Source organism: Nematostella vectensis, chromosome 9 (genome assembly GCF_932526225.1).
Source record: "Nematostella vectensis chromosome 9, jaNemVect1.1, whole genome shotgun sequence".
NCBI classification, from domain to species: Eukaryota; Metazoa; Cnidaria; class Anthozoa; order Actiniaria; family Edwardsiidae; genus Nematostella; species Nematostella vectensis.
The window spans coordinates 6,250,557-6,269,615 of record NC_064042.1 but is presented as its reverse complement, the minus strand read 5'-3'; the positions used below and the strand labels follow the sequence as shown (position 1 = coordinate 6,269,615).

Genomic DNA, 19,059 nt, shown 5'->3' with positions numbered 1-19,059 from the left:
GATTTTTGTTCTCGTACTGTGTGTTCCTCGCGCGCGATTACTGGTTACATGTTTAAGGCCCCTTGTCAGCCGCACCTTATGTTATTGTTTTCGTTCAATATTTCATGACAAATACCAAGAATAAATCTTAAAATTGCCATATAAGCCTAGTTTTATACTCCAGTTACCGAAATTCAAACAAAAAGATATCAATAGCTTCCCTTAACCAGTTGATGGAAACGGATGCTTTGTCACACTTGGTATTTTGCTAGGACGACCATATGGCTGCTAACAAAGACTTTTTTTAAGTTTCACAGTTGGTCCAACGCAAACCGTTTGGTACTTACCCTGGAGACCTATCTCAGACCTTGTAGTTCGATGTGTACACTAGCAATGGCATATACATTAAAACTGACAAGAAACTTGGCTTGTTAGATAAACATTCTAGGGCACGTTGGACTAAAGGGCCAACCTAAAGGGTTTTTGTTTTCCTTTTTACGCTGAATCTACACATTCATTTAAACCCCAGAGATGTGAACTTATTTGGGTATCTGTTAAGGTTATTTATGCCTCCCCATGTCCCTCCTATAATTCCTACACGTTTTTCATGTGTACAATTTGTAAGTTTCAATAAACATCTACCCTGGGTACCAGAGTCTCAAGCTTCGTTCACTATCCCTTTACCGACGGGTGTCTACAAAACGAAGACCTAAAACCTGTGACCCCAAAACCTACGACCCAAAAAATTTTGCCGTTATTATTTAGCCTACTTTGTTTCCCAAATGGCTACACAGCGTGGAAGTTTCATGTGGAATCAGTGATCCTTATGAGATAATAAGCTTATTAAATTTGTTTGTTTTTTGTTTTTTTTAAATTGGGAATTAGGGATCTACTTGATCGCCCCATGTAAGGTAATCCAAGAGGCTTCCGGATTCTGGATTCCAGGCTCTGGATTCCGGATTCCGACCCTTGGATTCCGGATTCCAGGCACAACTTATATTCCGGATTCCAACAAAATATTAATGACATTCTATTAAAATCATGCAAAACTCTCGACATAGCAATGAACAGAAAACATTAGCGTATCGAAGTGTAATGCTAAAAAGGGACAACTAGTGAAAAGAAACCATTTGTTTACCATTGCTTCACTAAGATATGCATTATACCACTAAGATATGCATTATACTACTAAAATATGTATTATACCACCAAAATGCATTACACCACTAAGATATGCAATACAACACTAAAATATGCATTATATCACTAAAATATGCATTACATCACTAAAATATGCATTATATCACTAAAATATGCATTATATAACTAAAATATGCATTATATCACTAAGATATGTATCCTACTAAAATGCATTATACATGCATTTATAACACTAAAATATGATTTATATCACTAAAATATGCGTCACTGGCGTCACTGTTTTCTTTACGTCTTGCAACGTTTTTCAAAGAGCAAAGGCATTTGGTTGACGTCCAAATTCGAAACCAAAATTCCACGAGGTTACACCCTGCTCAGCCACACGCGGTCGTCAGGAAAAAAAACTTTGCAAAACGGATTAATGGCTTCCGTGACGCGACGCACAATATTTGGGCCGCTTGCATGGTATATTTGGTAGGAATTCAAGTTGACACATCCTTTTATTCGTAATGCATGCGTTCGCGTTAATGTATCGATAATCAGACAGATATCATAAAAGGGTTGCTCAAGTCGGGTCTCGGAAATAAAACAATTGATATGGATTAACGTCTGAGTGCAAACTCACTCGCTCTTTTGACGAAAAGTTTCACAGGCACTGAAGGATTATTCCCACTTTAGTAATAGGCGATTCCAGCTATAACTGCATATTTTCAATCAGAAATGCCGAGGACGCTACCACAGCTACCAGAACCAGAATGCAACGCGCACTTTTTACAGTTTGCTCGAAGAATCTACCACAACTACCGTCATGCCGCGAGCGTGCGTTTTAGCTGTAATGGTCTATTCAAAGACGAACGAAACCGAGTTTTTGGTGACGTGTGCACGTGAGAATGGCTATACTCTGTGCAATACACCCCTTCTATCTCATAGAGCGGATTTCGGATGAGTGTAAAAAGTAAAAGTAAGTCAGGCTCGCGTTCTGTTAGCGTTTCTATTGGTTTAGGGTATAGTGTTTTGAATTTTAGCCAATGAAATTGCAAACTAAATCAAAACGCGCCAGTACTTACGTCAAGGCTAAACGCAAATTTGACTTCCTTCGCCTCCTGATTTGTTTGTTGTTGAATGGCTTCCATTCCCGATTGGCTAAATTTTCGACATTAATATGAAATTCGCTCATTCTAACAAGAACGGGAGATCAGGCTAAAATGCGTATATCTCCCGTAAAATGCATAATGTTAGAAGGGAGTCCTATTTTATAAGCTTATGGCTTCTCTGGATATCCTTGCCTACTCAATTTTATGAATTGTAACTCTAATAAGAAAAATACTGGCAAAATAAAACTGTGAACTGTGAGTCTTAACTGGAGAACTTGTTTTGTACTCTTACTAGTGTTCTTAAGAATGTAAGAATTCTGCCAATTGAAGCTAATTAGACCGGAAAAAGTTGTACAATGATCGACAATGAATTTTCAATCAATTATGCTAAACACTAACCAGACACACCTCCTCATTAGAAATGCAAATAAAGGCAAGGGCTTGTGTGGTAATTGTGGGATTTTTTTAAGTCATTTATTTGAATGAAAAGTATAGATTCCGGATTTCGAAACTATTTGGATTCTGGATTCCAGACTGTGGATTCCGGATTCCAATCTATGGATTCCGGGATTCCAAGGGCCCTAAAAACCTGGATTCCGGATTCTGGATTACCTTACATGGGGCGATACTCATATCAATATTTGGGTGACCTTAAATCTCGCTCGGCCAATCTCTTGGAGGCCTGGGTCTAAGGGCTTTTCAAGACTTGTGTGATAAAGATTTGACCAAGCGATAAAGTTTTTTGAAACATTTTTGCTCCGAGTCTCAAATTGAAAGGAATCAGTATTTTTCACCATGTTTTCTTGAGATCAGGGAGCGGGAAAACTTTAGCTCTTCTAAATATGGGCATCAATGCCCATATAAGGCAATGCATACGAAGGACACCATCCGTGGGGAATATGTTTGATATGTGTGATTTCAGGTGGCCGTTTCTTAAAACCCTGATAAACTCAAAAACCCGGAATGTCACCCGGTAAACATTTTCGGGTGTTTCTTCCAAAATCTTAATTGCCCCCTAACTTTATACGGGAAATCGCTCCATGTTCTAGTTGTGTCGAGTTGTAGAAAGTTTTCATCACAGAGAAAACCATTCCACTGCCCGGTAAAAAGTGGACCAATCAAGGCAAATCATTTTATCGGATTTCCTTCCAACCAATCAGGTTTTATCTCTGTCAAATGATTTGACATTTAGCTGTCGTAGTGCGCCTAAAAATATAAACAGCTTTGCGAAATTATTAGAAGGTTTTCTACAAAATGAGACTTTATTTACTTGTTCTTTGTCTTTCTTTCGAAAAATGTCGATGCCACAGCAATTGTTGGGGTGCAAGTTGTCTAGGACATCGACAAAACTTGGATTTCAATAACTATTTAGCCAATCTATTCATCAATTATGATTCACTTGTCGGGACCCGTATCGGCACGCTACACTCTTCCTCGCCGGGGAGTTCGAAAACTTTTCTGGGGGCATTTTCCTAATTAACGGTAATTGCCGGGTCTCTTAGGTTACCGGGAGAGTTTTTGGGATAATTTTTCGGGCAAAGGAGCTAGCGTGTCTGAAAAATGAGTGCAACTACAATTTATAATGGGACATTTAAACGACGATTTAAAATAGTTCATTGGCGCGCACATGAGAATATTTCCTCCATGAAAAGCACAACAAAATTCGCTGAATTACCTCATTAGGATCATTAATTCCATATGAAACTTTCGCACTGTGTAGCCATTTGGGAAACAAGGTAGACTAAATAATAACTAAAATTTTTTTGTGGGTCTTAGCTTTTGGGGTCACAGGTTTTAGGTATTAGGTTTTAGGTCTTCGTTTCGTTGACACCCCTTTACCGACTGCGAGGACTCGTTCTCGACTCTTCGCGGCTCGTGTTGTCGGAGTGGAGCTCGTGCCTCTCGTACCCAGGGTAATAAATATGAAATCTAAAGGCAAGCTTATTGGCGGGCGGACTATGTACTTTTTAAAACAGAAAATGTGTGTTTTCGCGGATATAAAATCCCAGAAAGAGAAAGTCATGCAGGCTAGGAAACTTCATAACGACTGAAACCTCCCCCTGGTTGTTTCATACCGCATGGTCGCTCCCCCCCCCCCCCGTTACCCCTATGACTAGCCGAATATTCAAGTACCGCATGTTCGCCTAAGGTAGCTGAATAAGGGGCGGGGGATGGAGGGTTAAATCCCTTTTCTCCTCCAATTGTTTTCCAGTCCCTGTTCCCTGCCACTGTTTTATACTACAAATCCAAGACGATCCCCGTTTCCGTTCAATTCCTTTATTTAAAAAATCGTTTTCCCCTATGTTCCTATAACTTGGCTTTTGCGTTTTTTTAGGGATTTACACTTGAGATTTAAAGGGCTTGGTATTTCTAACATCATAATCCGTATAGTTCTAGTTGAAGTATTTTGGATTATATTCCTTTTATCCCATCCCGGGTTAATGGGAATTTTATCTGTAGCCAGACTTCACACGCTAATAATAATAAAAACAACACATTCTAGAAGATTCCCAAATTTTGGAGAGCCGTCCCGTATCGTAGGTCTATTCTTTAATGTTGTGTCTCGTAGTTATGATTTCGCGCGCTTTACACGGTCTCAGGTTGAGAGCGCCGATTCTTTTTGAGATTAAAGTGGAACTCGTGCGATGTTAAAAAAAAAAATTAATTCCCCATTTCACCCTAGCTTGACCTTATTCCGGAATAAACGAAAACTGTTTCTGATAAAAATTCGCTACCTCTCGAAACCTTATCTTGGGTTATCGTTGCTACTCCCGGCACGAACATTCCTGATAAAACTTGACAAAGAATGTACCGGTTTAAGACTTCATACTCTATTTCCTTGACTGTTTGCTTATTGTTTAATGGATGACAAGAGTAAGGTCTTGTACCAAACGATGATTTTCCACTTTACAGCTGTGGATTTGTGGCATATTTTTATCGGATTAAATACGATCCACAGGAATTAGTCGACATCCTGGACATTGTCATCAATTGTCACCCGATCTCGATATTATATAAACACTGTTGTGCATTGCATAGTTTCCTAACGAACGCGCTTCTTCAAGGGCCATTTGGTGTCCCGCTTGTACGGAGAGAATACAGTTCATATTGCACGGTCAACTCCCGAGATGTGGCTTGTTGGGATAATTTATGGGGTTTTGATAATACATGCAAGTACTTGGATCTCAAAGGCTGACGAGGAGTTCGATGCTTTAGCATTTTTATCAAGGTACAACAGCGGAGGGTCCAGTGTAGCAAAAGAGAAAGCTATGGGAAATTGGAACTTTTGGACTGATATAAACCCTACTACCAAGCTTGCTAAAGATCAGGCTTTGGTTAGATTTTATGGATTTCAAGAGGACGCTCAAATCAGAGCTAACCAACTTGATATTGAGAAACTAACAAAAGACACGAAACGACAGATTGGACTTTATAAGGCTGCATTTATCGCACCGAAAAGACTCGAGAAGAGAATGCAGTACTCTCAAAGGGAGTCAGAAATGACAGAGATTTATAGCTCGGCGAAAGTAACTAACCCTGCTATCGGTACAAATCTTTCGCTCAATCCTCAATTGACCGAATTGATGGCGAATTCCCGCAACTCGCCTGAGCTTCTTGCCGCGTGGCGTGACTGGAGACAGGTCACGGGACCTAAAATGCGACCTCTGTTCAAAGATTGCGTGACACTTGCAAACCAAGGGGCAAAGGACAATGGCTTCCAAAACATGTACGAATACCAGACACATCTATACGAGCTACCCAACTTGGAGGAGTATATTGATGGCATTTGGCAAGAGTTAAAAGTGCTTTACTTAGAGTTACATGCGTACGTCCGGCAAAGACTTTCGGAGCAGTATCCCCACGTGCTTTCCTCCCAGGCAATCCCAGCACATCTCCTTGGCAACATGTGGGCGCAGAACTGGGTCAACATCTACCCTTTAGTAGAACCATACTCAGGAAAACCCAGCCTCGATGTGACCAAAAACCTCAGACAACAAAACTACACCGCAGTTAAGATGGTGCAGCTAGCCGAAGCGTTTTTTAGGTCGATTGGTTTTGAGAAGTTGCCGGGTAGTTTCTATAGTAAGTCGATGTTTGAGAAGCCAGAGGATCGAGAGGTTTTATGCCACGCAGCTGCTTTGGATTTCTTCGAGAAAAATTCGAAAGGAGAAAAAGACGTAAGGTAAGAAAAATCCTACAACAGCGGAGTGGGGATCTCCTGTGTGTTTTCGTTGTTCAGGTTGACCATGGCGCGAAATTCAAGAGCTCGCCACAGGAATCCCGAGACACCAAAACGGGGATTTCCGAATTAACCCAAAGGAGAGCCGGCTATAATAATGATAGTTTATATTCCCACTCATTTGCAGTAAACCTGAATTACATGTGGCGGTCAATACACTTAATTGCACTTACAAGGAAACATAAATAATAGTTCAATTGTACTTGGCCGTAACAAAATTGGCCAGCCTCTTAGTGGACCAGTTCATGGGATCTAACCGTTGGCTTCCTGTTATAATAAGGGAATAGCCAAAACTGACTACGGAGCTCTTAGGTATTACGAAATAAGCGTGGATAGTTTTGCTTTAGATATTAAGGACTGACATAAATGTGCGCGGCGTTCTGTTAGAGGGGCAAGACCTGCCAGAACATGAGCGTGGCTGTACTCGACTGCCGGATAAATTATTCCTAGTGCTCTTTTCTGCACAGACACAATTACCTCTTCTAGGTAAGCAGGGAGCGCGTCCCAGGAGCAGCGTACTCTAGTACAGACCTAATTAGAGCGCAAAAGATTACAACGATATCTCCCTGGGGAACGCCAACGTTTTTTAAGCACGCGAAGGGCATAGAGCCTTTTAGTCGCTTTCTTCACTAGCAGGTAGATCAGAAATAGACCGAAGATGAACTTCATAGAAATGGTTGCTTAGCAGGCTACGGGATGGGGGCGTGGGAATTAGTAAGAATATACCTTGAATGACACCGTCCTAATGTGTCGTTTCCGCTGTGACTGATGCATGAGGGGCTCTAGCTCACGAACCGGAAGTTAGAATGCTTTCGCGCCATGTTACCGGAAGTGTACGTAAGGTTATTAGATGGTCCTCGCAGGAGTATTCTTGTAGTATAAGGCTCGCATTTTGAGAGCCCATGTAATAACTAAATTTACGTCCTTGAAAACAATCTACCGTGTTTAGAAACAATTAAATGACAAAAGGATTCTGATCACTTGATTACTGGAATCTGGGGCAAAGCCGAACAGGCTCTCTCTGGCGGTTATTTTTGGAGCTATTTTTCAGTGTCCAAAATCCCTGTGGCGTGAGGTTGGGGTAGAAGGAGCTTGATAAATTGTACCCTCGCAAACACATAACAGTTATAGCATAGTGCCTGTGTGCAGGCTATTTCTAGCACAACCTGATTACAGTCTTAATAAGTATTTGGCCAAAGTCGAATACTCGTGTTTAGTGTGTCATATTCAGTATAGTATACTAGTTTATTATAAGATTAGGAATAGATGCAAGCAATGCGATCATTATCTGTAGTGAATAGAGTTTCCTAGGATATTATCATTCCTTTTATAATACTCATCTAAGAAATTGCGTATTGCGTTACATTTTGTTGTTAAAGTATGATTGCATTTCCTGTTATTGTGTGATTGCGTTACATTTCCTGTTATTGTTTGATTGCGTTACATTTCCTGTTATTGTTTGATTGCTTTACATTTCCTGTTATTGTTAGAATCAAGCAGTGTACCGAGATTACTCACCAAGACCTGATCATCACGCATCACGAGATGGGGCACATCTACTACTTCCTCAAGTACTGGGACCAGCCGTACATCTACCGTGACGGCGCCAACCCGGCCTTCCATGAAGCCCTGGGGGACACCATAGCCCTGTCCGTAGACACGCCCCGTCATCTAGTCAAAGTCAAACTTCTCGACGAGTACATGGAAGACAAGGGTGAGTATATGACTTAAATACTATGCCACTATATAAATGACGTTAGAGCGTTAGCTTTAACTTCTGGAAGCACCATTTTAACTTATACATGACAAGGTGTGGCCACAGGTATCCCAAGCTCCTGGTGTAACCGGCTGACGTCTATGTTTACTCGGTGATTTCAGCGTGAGGAACCACATCTTCTTTTATTTAGACGCGCCTTCTTCCTAGCTTTAGCCCGACCAGTACAAAGCAAAATGGCGGTCGCAAGCCGACCTATTGAAAACACTGAGAAAATACCGAGTAAAAGCCGTGTGAAAGCCGTGTAAACATCGAGTGAGCGTCGAGTAGATACCTGGCTACACGGTGATGATTGATTTGAGTGATCATTGTATATAGTAAATGGAGAAGTCTCTATTGATTAGATGTGATGCTTTATATTAAGAAGGTTGTAAATCCTTCTTATTACTAGAGGCTGAGATAAACGCGCTTATGAAGATGGCTCTCAGTAAGATCGCGTTTCTTCCCTTTGGATATCTACTGGAGAAGTGGAGATGGCAGGTGTACACGGGCGAGATCGACTCATCTGAGTACAACAAAAAATGGTGGGAGCTACGCGTCAAACATCAGGGTGTCAGGCCGCCCATCAGTCGGGACGAGACGACTTTTGACCCCGGCTCCAAATTCCACATCGCGGCGAATGCGCGATACATACAGTAAGTCTGACAATGAGCTGAGGAACGGGATAGGGGGTGGAGAAAAGACGAACAGGCAGACGGATTTGAGACAAGTCGAAAAGGGGGACGGGGTTGATGTAGGTCGAACAGGAGATGGATTTGAAACAAGTCGAAAAGGATTTCGGATTTGAAACAAGTTAAAAAGGGGGACTGATTTGAGACAACTGGGACATGGGACGGAATTGAGACAAGTGGAATAGAGGGACGGACTTGAGATAGGTCAAACAGGGGACGGATTTGAGACAAGTCGAAAAGGGGACGGATTTGAGACATGAAGAACAGGGAGACGGTGATTGTGGATTGAGAGGATTGGTTTATTCATGTATGATTAATACAGCTATTTTTCGTGGGGTATTTCCTGATACATATACAATAAAACAAACCCTGTTTCTCGTAGGTATTTCTTGAGCAGGATTCTACAGTTTCAGCTCCACAAGACCGTTTGTGATATCGCGGGCATCAACGAGCCATTGCACAAGTGTTCTATCTACAACTCCACAAAGGCCGGACAAAAACTGAGGTAAATTGCTAAGATGTGATATCGAAGTATCGAAGTTTGAAGTTAAGTTGAACTATCATTGATTTAGAGAAGAGAAGCAGCAGAATCAACATTAATATGTTCACTAGCGAGTTTGCGAACAACAGCTACCATTTTTCTATGTACACTAGCAAGTTTGCAAACGACAGCTCCTGTGTAAACATCTTGATGGGAATTACTGCGAAGTAGCTTGTCAACATTTCTTATTTTATCCTTTAGTGCTATGCTAGAGATGGGGCGAAGCAAACCCTGGCGGGATACCCTCGAGGCCTTCACGGGATCACGGGATATGAGCGTGAACCCTCTCAAGGAATACTTTCATCCTCTTTATCAATGGCTCGTCGAGCAGCGCTGTCAGAACAAATACAAAATAGGATGGCCTGGGACCGAGGGTCCGGATTACGACCCCTGCGAGCCCCCAACATTCCTGCCGCCTGTGGAACCCACTTCTTCGCATCACACCGCACTTCCAAGTGCGCATGCCTCAAAGACCGCTGGACTTAGTACTCATGTGATTCTTGGAATTTGCTTCATGGCGTCCTGTCTACAAAAGTATATTTTATGAGTTTTTCATCTGCGAATGGTGCAGTAATAGCGAACCGTTGGACGTTTTTTAGGAATTGTGAAGAATTCCGTTGTACAGTGTAAGTAAAGAGGACGGAACAAAATTATTTATTGCTATCGGCTTGTATAGAAATACTAAAAGAAGAAATATGATTATTAATGTTGATGTTAATATTAAAGTTAATGTTGAATTCAAGATTATTCTATTCTATTCTCTTTTCGCTACTCTCAGGCTTAAAGAAAATATTTTTAGTTTAGATAATAAATCGAGAATGGATCACACGTGAAGGTTGATTTTGTTTATATCATCTATTCTCTGTTATTCTATTTCATTTCCACATTCTCTTTTGGAAGCCGCCGTTGCAATTAACGTTGAAAACAATACCAGAATACGAAGTGCATTTAATTTCGAAGTGGGTCAGTTCTTCGAGTTAACAACTACTAAAATAAAAAGTCAAGTACAAAGCTGGTCAGGTACTGATTACTGCGCTAAGTTTATCAAGTCAAGTTTACTGCACTGTGCATGGACGAAAAAATAGTGTTGGCTTCCACCCATTTTCCAGTGTATAGAATTCCCTTCCCCCTCCCCCCCTATTTGTTTCGCGCCTCGCCAGCTATGAAGACAATTGATACACGGTCACATGCTCAATAAACATCAACAAACCGTTCCTGTACCGGTACCTGTGGTGTTTTGACATTTGATTTTCGTCTTTTCGTATCGTTTCTCCCCCTTGTTCCACATTTTCAGCGAGTTTCAACATCATTCTAAACAGACACTAGATAGAAGTGTGTTCGCTCGCGCGTGGTGACCGCATACCGCTGTTGGTTATGATAGTGGGAGCGCTTTCTCTGCAGCGAGGTAAGACAACTCACTCACCCGCGAGATTACTCCAAACAACCTTTCACAAAATTAGCTTCTTTTATTTAAGAGTATTGTAAATTTTGTGCTTGTTTTAAAGAAGGTACTTTTTTATTTGTTGCGACTTCTCAAAGCCTTTGTAGGTAGACTCTGGATAAAGGTCGTTGCAGTTTTCATAATGGAATCGTTATACTTGCTCAGAAAATCGAAAAAAAAATTTGGAAATACAAAAATACTTCACACCATGTGAAGGCCAATGCTTATTTCCGTTTCATTGATAATAGGTTAGCTTGTTTGGAAAATATGCATATTGATCGAGTCGACTCACGCGCTGAAAGTGTCAACATGACCAAATCTAGAGTTGTTTTGCAGTCTTCAGTCCCAGCAAAGCCAAAGTTTTGTCAAATACTTGATAAAGTATTAAACATATTTAAAAGAGAGATGCTGGAGGTGCTTATTCATGGAGTGCGCTCATTTAAGAGGCCCTTATTCGAATGGTTACATGCTTAAGCATGAGAAGCTAGTCCGAGCGCGGCCGCCCACTCAGCCGGCGGCATTCGTTCTTTGCTCTCTCGAGTCTTTTTGCGAGCTGTCCCAAAGGTAACTCGGCACGTGTAAGTGATTTTCCTGGCAGTTTTCGTGTAGCGCTGGATCCTCGAGTATGTCGAGTTTCAACGGCGCGAGAATCTCTGATAGGGGGTCCGATATTCGCAAAAGACCGACAAAAAAGATCATACCCCCAGCATGTCTATTAAAACGAGAGTTGAAAAGTCATGAATGTGTGCTTATTGCATAAGTAATGCGTTTCCATAATTTACAAAATTCCTTTTACACCAGCCTAGTCCCAGGCGTTCTTACCGGGTTTCCTGTGCTCGGAGATGAACTGTGAGGTAGCCTGGGGGCTGGGATAGGAAACCCGCAAAGAACGCCTGGGACCAGGCTGCTTATACACCCCTTATGACGCTGGCCTGCGTTGCTAAGCACCTCTTGAAGAACAAAAGTAAAGCTTGACAAGCTATGTCCTAGGCAAATAATCTGTTTAGACTGAATTGTAAGAGTTCTGTTGAATTATGCGGATTAACTGTCAGAAAAAGTAAGCCCTGGTGGTGGTCGAAATCAGAATAGATAACTCTAGTGAGTACACGGGGACAAACAAATCGAGACAAATTTACTTATCTTTGTTGTGAAGAAGATAAAGATAATGAGATCAAGAAGCAGGAGAAAGGGAAAGATAACTTGGATGATTAAATGCGCCGCGCGCGCCAATGACTCTGCCAAAGGTTGAACTTTGTCACCGTGTTACTTACACGTGAGATGATAAAAAAAAAAGCTTTTCGCAAACACATCCAAGTTTTAACAAGCGGCAAGGAAACAAATAGAAATCGTTTAACTCTAGAAATATCATTCACTTCTTTAACAGCATTTTATTGTTATAAATCTTAGATGTGGGGTGTGTTTGATTTCTTATTGTTGTCTTGTTGTATGCTGTCACAGGAATAAACACAGCTTGTCAACTTGTTTCAACACTCCGCTCAGTTTACTCCCCGGGACACGGTGCTGATATCAGCGTACCTAGTACGGAGAGGGTGCAGAAAGCGAGTATAGACTTGCTGTTACATCCGTAGGGACTCATTGAAATCTTCGCTACAATGTCAAGATTTCTAGCTCTTTTGCTCGTGCTTTTAGCCGGGTTTGCCAACGCAGCGTTTGACCAAGGGGAAGAGAACCGGACTCTCGCCTTTCTCGAGAAATATAACCAAGTTGCTCCTAACGAAGCTTACAAATCAAGCGAGGCATCGTGGAACTACGCTACGAATCTCACTGTGGAGAACCTCAATAAGCGGACACAGGCTAGTCTGACGTACTCAGCGTTTTTAGAAGAGGCCCGGAAAGAAGCGAAGAAATTCGACTTAACCAAACTTTCAAATGATACCCGGCGGCAAATTAAGATGGTCACTGAGACAGCGAGTTCTTCCGACAAGGACGTCCAGAAAACATTGAACGACGTGGAGGGAAAAATGGACCAGATTTATGGCTCGGGGAAAGTGATCGATACCGACGGCAGCAAGCTTTCTCTTGACCCTCACTTGTACAAGATTCTTAGCAACTCTCGAGACTACGAGCGACTCAAGTTTGTATGGAAAGGCTGGAGAGACGCCACGGGCCCCGAGCTGCGACCCCTTTACAAGCAATTTGTAGAGCTCGCCAACAAAGGGGCTAAGGAGAACGGATGGGCAGATAATGGGGAATGGTGGCGGTCATGGTACGAGATAGACAACTTAGAAAGCAGTGTGGAAGCCTTGTACGAAGACCTGAGACCGCTTTACGAAGAGCTCCACGCGTACGTGAGGTATAAGCTGAGTAAGAAGTATTCGCAGGTCAAACCAACCGGCCCCATTCCTGCGCATGTGTTTGGAAACATGTGGGCACAAAGCTGGGTGAATATCTACGATATCATTGAGCCGTATGAGAACCAGCCTAGCCTGGACGTGACGAAGACTATGGTAGCGCAGAATTACACGCAGCTCCGCATGGTCCAGCTCGCAGAGTCTTTTTTTACATCCATCGGGTTAAAGGCGCTTCCCAAGTCTTTCTATGAGAAGTCGATGATCGTGAAACCCGAGGGACGGGAAGTTCAGTGCCACGCCTCCGCCTGGGACTTCAAGATCAACCGTGATGTCAGGTAAGCTCAGAATAAAGATACTCCTTACTGTTGTTACTATGATCCTTGTTGATAGGCTGGGGAGATTTCATGCTATATCGTCCTTTCTAAAATCTTACATCTTGAACAATATTTTGGGTATCAGGAATAGTTAGGAGAAATTAGAAGTTGATCGTCATTAGAAAAATTGGAGCTTTTCTCAACATTTTTTAAAATTTATGTTAGCGTCCCCTTGTTTGCCTAGGGGTTTTTGAGAATTATTCCTAAAGGGTTTTTTTAAAAACTCTGAAAAATGATCTCTGAATTCAAGGCTTCTCAGCTGTAGAATCAGTCATAAAACAATCTTGCGTTAGATATGATATCCCGTCATGCCGATTTTTAAATACAGGGGAAAGGACATGTTATTCTTCAGCCCTGTCTCGTCTAATGTCTTGTCAGTCTTGATATCTCTTCTTGTAATGCATTTCCGTATCCATAGCTGTGAGCGTTACCATGTGAACTATTTGAACTATCTCTTATCGTTATCTTTCTCCTATTGACATTTTACAACCTGAGGCCACTGCTGCTTTTGATTTAAATACAGTGCTTACATGAGCTCATAAAATGCAGATGACAAAAATCAGGTTAAAAGTTGATAAAGATGCGAAAAATTTAAGTCATCCGATCTCAAGTGGTGGATTCCACAATCGTTTTTTTTGCCGACTACTTGCGAGGGAAAAAATCTAGGTTATGATTTTCTTGGGACTTTACTTGAATCACACCAAACTAGTTCTCCTATTAGTTGAACATTTCCGTTTGGCTTTCCTTGTGGTTATGATGTCACCACACATTTTTTGGGTTGGCTCTTCCCAACCCCTTGTCTTTCAACCAACCACAGGGACCCCAGGAGAGAACGCCAATCACAAGGCTGTGGACAGCTAAGGCCTTCAATTCAAAGTAGATTCCATTATCCAATGTTTTATCTCCTCACAATGAGGCGTTGAAGAAGGCCAGTCCTACCGCCAGTCGCCAAAAAGCATCCATTTTTATCGGCTAATTCAAGCAATTAAACCGCAGTATCGCACAAAATTTTCGAAAATTCCGGAATACCGCAGAAAAAAAAAGGAAATATCGCATACCGCACAGAAGGACGAGGTTTTGAAGAGCGTGTGCGACACATCGATATTTCCTAGGTTTCCCGCTAGATTATCCCGTACCACGAGCAAATTCCGCGTACCGCAGGACTAATTAACACCTTAACACCGCAATATTAAAATATTTTTTACCGTTTAAAAAACAAAATCTCGCATCTCGCAGTGCTTTGAAATACCGCAACACCGCATGTCTTTTGCTCTTCCACCGCAATATCGTACAAAAAAGGCCAATACCGCAAACCACAACGTCCCGCCCACCCTTAATAAGCTATCAGACTTTTTGCTAATGAATGGTTATATTAGCAAATATAAACAATATCAGAAGAAGTGGCTGGTCGACATTCTTTAACAAGTGGTCACTCGGTAAAATGCAGTCCCCGCACTAAGCTGATACTGGGCTAAGACGTGTTTCCGCTTGAACCGCTTGTCATCATAAGCTGCGAGTGAATCCCTAAATTAAAGCCCTCATTTCCGATCAGATTCTTCATATCAGGGTTATCAGGAAAATATTAGTATAATTCCGTATTCCTCGATTGTTTTTATTGTAGTCGATTTTGGGCAAAAATGTTTGTATTACACAAAAAATTAGTACCACGAAGAATTTATTAAATTGATTTCCTGTGACAACGCACTTAATTTATTACGTATTTAATCTAACGTATTCAGAAATATATGTAAACAATAAAAGGCACGAATTTGACTTATGGAAAAAATATATTTATTTCTGAACAGAAACGCCCCTCCCCCCACTCAAACACTGAATGCCACTCCCCTTTTCTCCCCCCCCCCCCCCCTCCCGATACACAAACACTGAGGGCCCCCTCCCCCACACTGTGAAATATCTGGTTGTTACATCCAACAGGATCAAGCAATGCACGACCATCACGCACAACTACCTGGTCACAACACACCACGAGCTTGGTCACATTCAGTATTACCTGCAGTACTGGGACCAGCCATTCGAGTACCGGACGGGCGCCAACCCGGGCTTCCACGAGGCGGTAGGCGACACCCTCTCCCTTTCCGTGGACACGCCTACACACCTCAAGCTGATTGGTCTGCTGGACGCTGTCAGCAATGATTCGAGTGAGTGAGAGGTGAAGCACCATAAAACTGACGACGAGGTTTTAGCCTCGGCTTTCGTCCAATTTTTAAAAAGAAGCTTTTGTTTTTATTTTCTTGCTATTTTTTCCCTGAAAGAAGATGACAATCTTCACTCAATACTGATGGGAGGGGTGAGACATGCGCCATTTTTTTCAATATGAACAATTTCGGCTCTGTGAATGATTCTATACTTTACCGCATCAGAATCGGATATCAACGCCCTGATGAAAATGGCTCTACGAAAGGTCGCCTTCTTGCCCTTTGGTTTCTTGATTGATCAATGGCGCTGGAAGGTCTTCAGCGGAGACATCACATCCGACAACTATAACCGTGAGTGGTGGAAGCTCCGTACAAAGTACCAGGGCATCAAGCCTCCAGTCTGCCGCACGGAGAACGATTTCGACCCTGGCGCCAAGTACCACATTCCTGGAAACACCCCGTACATCAGGTAAGCATTTCATGGAAGTCCCACGCATATCAGGTGAATTCCTAGAAATATCTCGTTTACATAACAGTTCCTGGAAATAGCCCGTATATCAGGTTATTTCCTGGAAATTCACCGTACATAAGGTACGTGGGAAATCCTCGTATGTCAGGGGAATTCTTGGAAATACAAGGCTAGCTCCTAGAAACGCACCTTATGTCAGGTAAAGAGGAAATACCAGAAGTACACTATGCACCAGTTATGTCTTGAACTGTCCTCTGTATCTAGTATACTCTTTTAAAGTCTCGTGGATCAAGTATGCTTTCCTGAAAATACATAAATCAGTTGTGTTTCCAGGAAGTGCTCTAGAAATCATTAATTTTTCCTTGAAAACCCCATGTGTCAGTTATGTTTCTTCGGTGCCCCATATTTTGAATATTTTCCTGGAAAAATAGTGTATATCAGATACGTTTCCTGGGACACCCTGTACATTAAGTATGATTGCTTAATAGGCGTCACCCGCTCTGCACCCCTTCCTATGCGGTAAAAGATGGGATATTAAAAAAAAAAGTGAGAAAAATGAAACATGATTAAAAGGCAATTTTCAACTAATGAATGTAACAAGTTTGTCCCGGTAAAGCCTGCTTTGGACCCCCTAGAGTCAGCCGCTTCTTTTAATAGCCTGAAAGTAGATGATTGGTTACGAAAAAAAAATGACCATCTCTGAAAAAAAAACTTCTTCTCTTCACTGCTAATGTTTATTAAACATGCAATTTGTGTTTTTTTGTTAGGTACTTTGTGAGCTTCGTGCTGCAATTCCAGTTTCACAAGGCGGCATGCGAAGCCGCTGGTCACCAAGGCCCACTCCATAAGTGCTCCATCTACAACTCTACCGAGGCCGGCAAGAAACTAGGGTAAGATTTACCAACATATACCAAGATCCTTTTCACAAATACACCATGTACAACTCTACCGAGGCCAGCAAGAAACTAGGGTAAGATATGACATGTTACATACCAACATGAACCAAGATCCTTTTCAAAAATACACCATTTAGACATTTACAACTCTACCGAGGCCGGCAAGAAACTAGGGTAAGATATGACATGTTACATACCAACATGAACCAAGATCCTTTTCAAAAATACACCATTTACAACTCTACCGAGGCCGGCAAGAAACTAGGGTAAGATATACTAACATATACCAAGATCCTTTTCACAAATACACCATGTACAACTCTACCGAGGTAGACATGTCTTGAAAATCAGGGAAATATAAATTCTCCCCTGCTGAGAAAGACAGCAAAGCACACTGGGTCTCCAAGCATTTCAACACAATTCCTTTACCCTCCTTATTCTACCTCTGGAGGAATACACCACAGGCTTACCGGTCTAACTTTCTTTTCTCGTTCCAGTGACATGCTCTCACTCGGTAAAAGTAAGCCTTGGCCGCTCGCCCTTGAGCAGATGACTGGGACGAGAAAGATGGACGTCAGCGCGCTCAAAGAATACTTCAAGCCGCTCTCTGATTGGTTGAAAAGCCAGCGCCAGGAATACAAGTACACTATTGGCTGGTCTAATGATGGCGCGTACGACGAATGCCCCTCCAGTGCCGGAGCCATGTTGGTTCCCTTTATTGGATCTATACTGGCGGCACTTCTAATTGCTTTGTACTAACCATGTTGGTCCCGTTAATCGGACCTAAACTCATGCCTATACTGGTAGCATTTCAGTCAGGTTTAGTTTATTGTTTTATTGGAAATTGTTGTGCTGGGATATAGCTCATTGGATAAAGTTTTGTTTGGATTTTTATTGTGATTTTTTGGTATGTACTCTATTATATTTTTATTATGTATTTGTTTTCTGTTTATACGTTCGATGAAGCATTTCTCGCCCCAGCCTTCCATGTGATTGATTCACTCGCCACAGGAAACCCGTAAGCCGGGTAGAGGTTAAACCCGGTTTTAGGAAATAAGAACATATACAATACTTTAATAAATTAAAGTATTATACTTTATACTTCAATAAATTACTCCCCTATACAATAGTATAAAGTAGCTTACGCTAATACTGGGGAGGGCACGGCCAGTTTACAGCCGGCGGAGATGCGGAGGCACCTTTAGTTGCCTGATGGCTGGCAAAGCTGCTGTTTTAAAGGACTCCAGATTACTTAGGTTTACAATATTATCAGGAAGTAAATTCCATGCTCTTATTGCTCTAGGAAAAAAAGAATAATCAAAGGAAAGAATATTCGAGTGCAATTGTTGAAAGCTAAGTGAGTGCCTCCGAGTAGATCGATTTGTCGGAACGACACAGCTAGGGAGAGGACAAGCCACGAGATTATTATAAAATTTATACAGTAATACTATTTGATGGTAAAGTCGCCTTATTTTCAATGTGTCCCAGTTTAGCTGGTTAACCAGTTCAGATGATCTTGCTTGGTAGTCATAATTGTTGCAGACAAAACGAGCAGCGTTCTTCTGAACTTGCTCCAACCGCAAAACATCTGTGTCAGTGTAGGGACTCCAAGATTTTGACGCATACTCAAGCATCGGTCTAACAAGGGAGAGGTACGCACGTTCCTTAACTGCAGGGGCACAGGGTTTTAAAGTTCTTCTGATCGCACCCAGTGTTCTGTTGGCCTTTGTAGCTATTTTGGCACAGCGAGGGCCCCAGCGCAGTTGCTTATTACACCGTACTCCTAGGTAATCTTGATCTGATACTTGGGCAAAGGACTCCGTACTTGCTGTATACTGATAACATGACGGTCTCCGCTTCTTGGTGACTGACAACAAGTAACACTTGGTTACATTAAACTCCATCTGCCAAGCTGCTGACCAATCAAGTACATTATCCAGATCATCTTGAAGCG

At 41.9% G+C, this 19,059-nt stretch overlaps 2 protein-coding genes across 2 annotated transcripts; both read left to right on the top strand.

Annotated features, from left to right (window-relative positions):
• The first annotated feature begins 5,229 nt into the window (after positions 1-5,229).
• LOC5507095 (angiotensin-converting enzyme) lies at positions 5,230-10,199 on the top strand. Its single transcript, XM_032375562.2, has 5 exons — positions 5,230-6,414; positions 7,962-8,185; positions 8,637-8,880; positions 9,299-9,421; positions 9,659-10,199. The coding sequence occupies exons 1-5, from the start codon at positions 5,360-5,362 to the stop codon at positions 10,002-10,004; spliced, it is 1,992 nt and encodes a 663-aa protein (XP_032231453.1). The 5' UTR covers positions 5,230-5,359; the 3' UTR covers positions 10,005-10,199.
• A 518-nt stretch (positions 10,200-10,717) lies between these two features.
• On the top strand, positions 10,718-18,408 carry LOC116614488 (angiotensin-converting enzyme). The gene is made up of 6 exons (XM_048732815.1): positions 10,718-10,862; positions 12,357-13,545; positions 15,520-15,743; positions 15,966-16,209; positions 16,977-17,099; positions 17,603-18,408. Exons 2-6 carry the CDS (start codon positions 12,512-12,514, stop codon positions 17,862-17,864), a joined length of 1,887 nt encoding a protein of 628 aa, XP_048588772.1. The 5' UTR covers positions 10,718-10,862; positions 12,357-12,511; the 3' UTR covers positions 17,865-18,408.
• The last annotated feature ends 651 nt before the right edge of the window (positions 18,409-19,059 follow it).

Bases quoted from the DNA above. Each gene is read 5' to 3' on its own strand.
- LOC5507095 (XM_032375562.2), top strand. From the start codon at position 5,360: ATGTGGCTTGTTGGGATAATTTATGGGGTTTTGATAATACATGCAAGT. The intron at 8,881-9,298 runs GTAAGTCTGACA...TGTTTCTCGTAG, and splicing joins GCGAATGCGCGATACATACA to GTATTTCTTGAGCAGGATTC. The intron at 9,422-9,658 runs GTAAATTGCTAA...TTTATCCTTTAG, and splicing joins AAGGCCGGACAAAAACTGAG to TGCTATGCTAGAGATGGGGC.
- LOC116614488 (XM_048732815.1), top strand. From the start codon at position 12,512: ATGTCAAGATTTCTAGCTCTTTTGCTCGTGCTTTTAGCCGGGTTTGCC. The intron at 13,546-15,519 runs GTAAGCTCAGAA...TACATCCAACAG, and splicing joins AAGATCAACCGTGATGTCAG to GATCAAGCAATGCACGACCA. The intron at 15,744-15,965 runs GTGAGTGAGAGG...TTACCGCATCAG, and splicing joins CGCTGTCAGCAATGATTCGA to AATCGGATATCAACGCCCTG.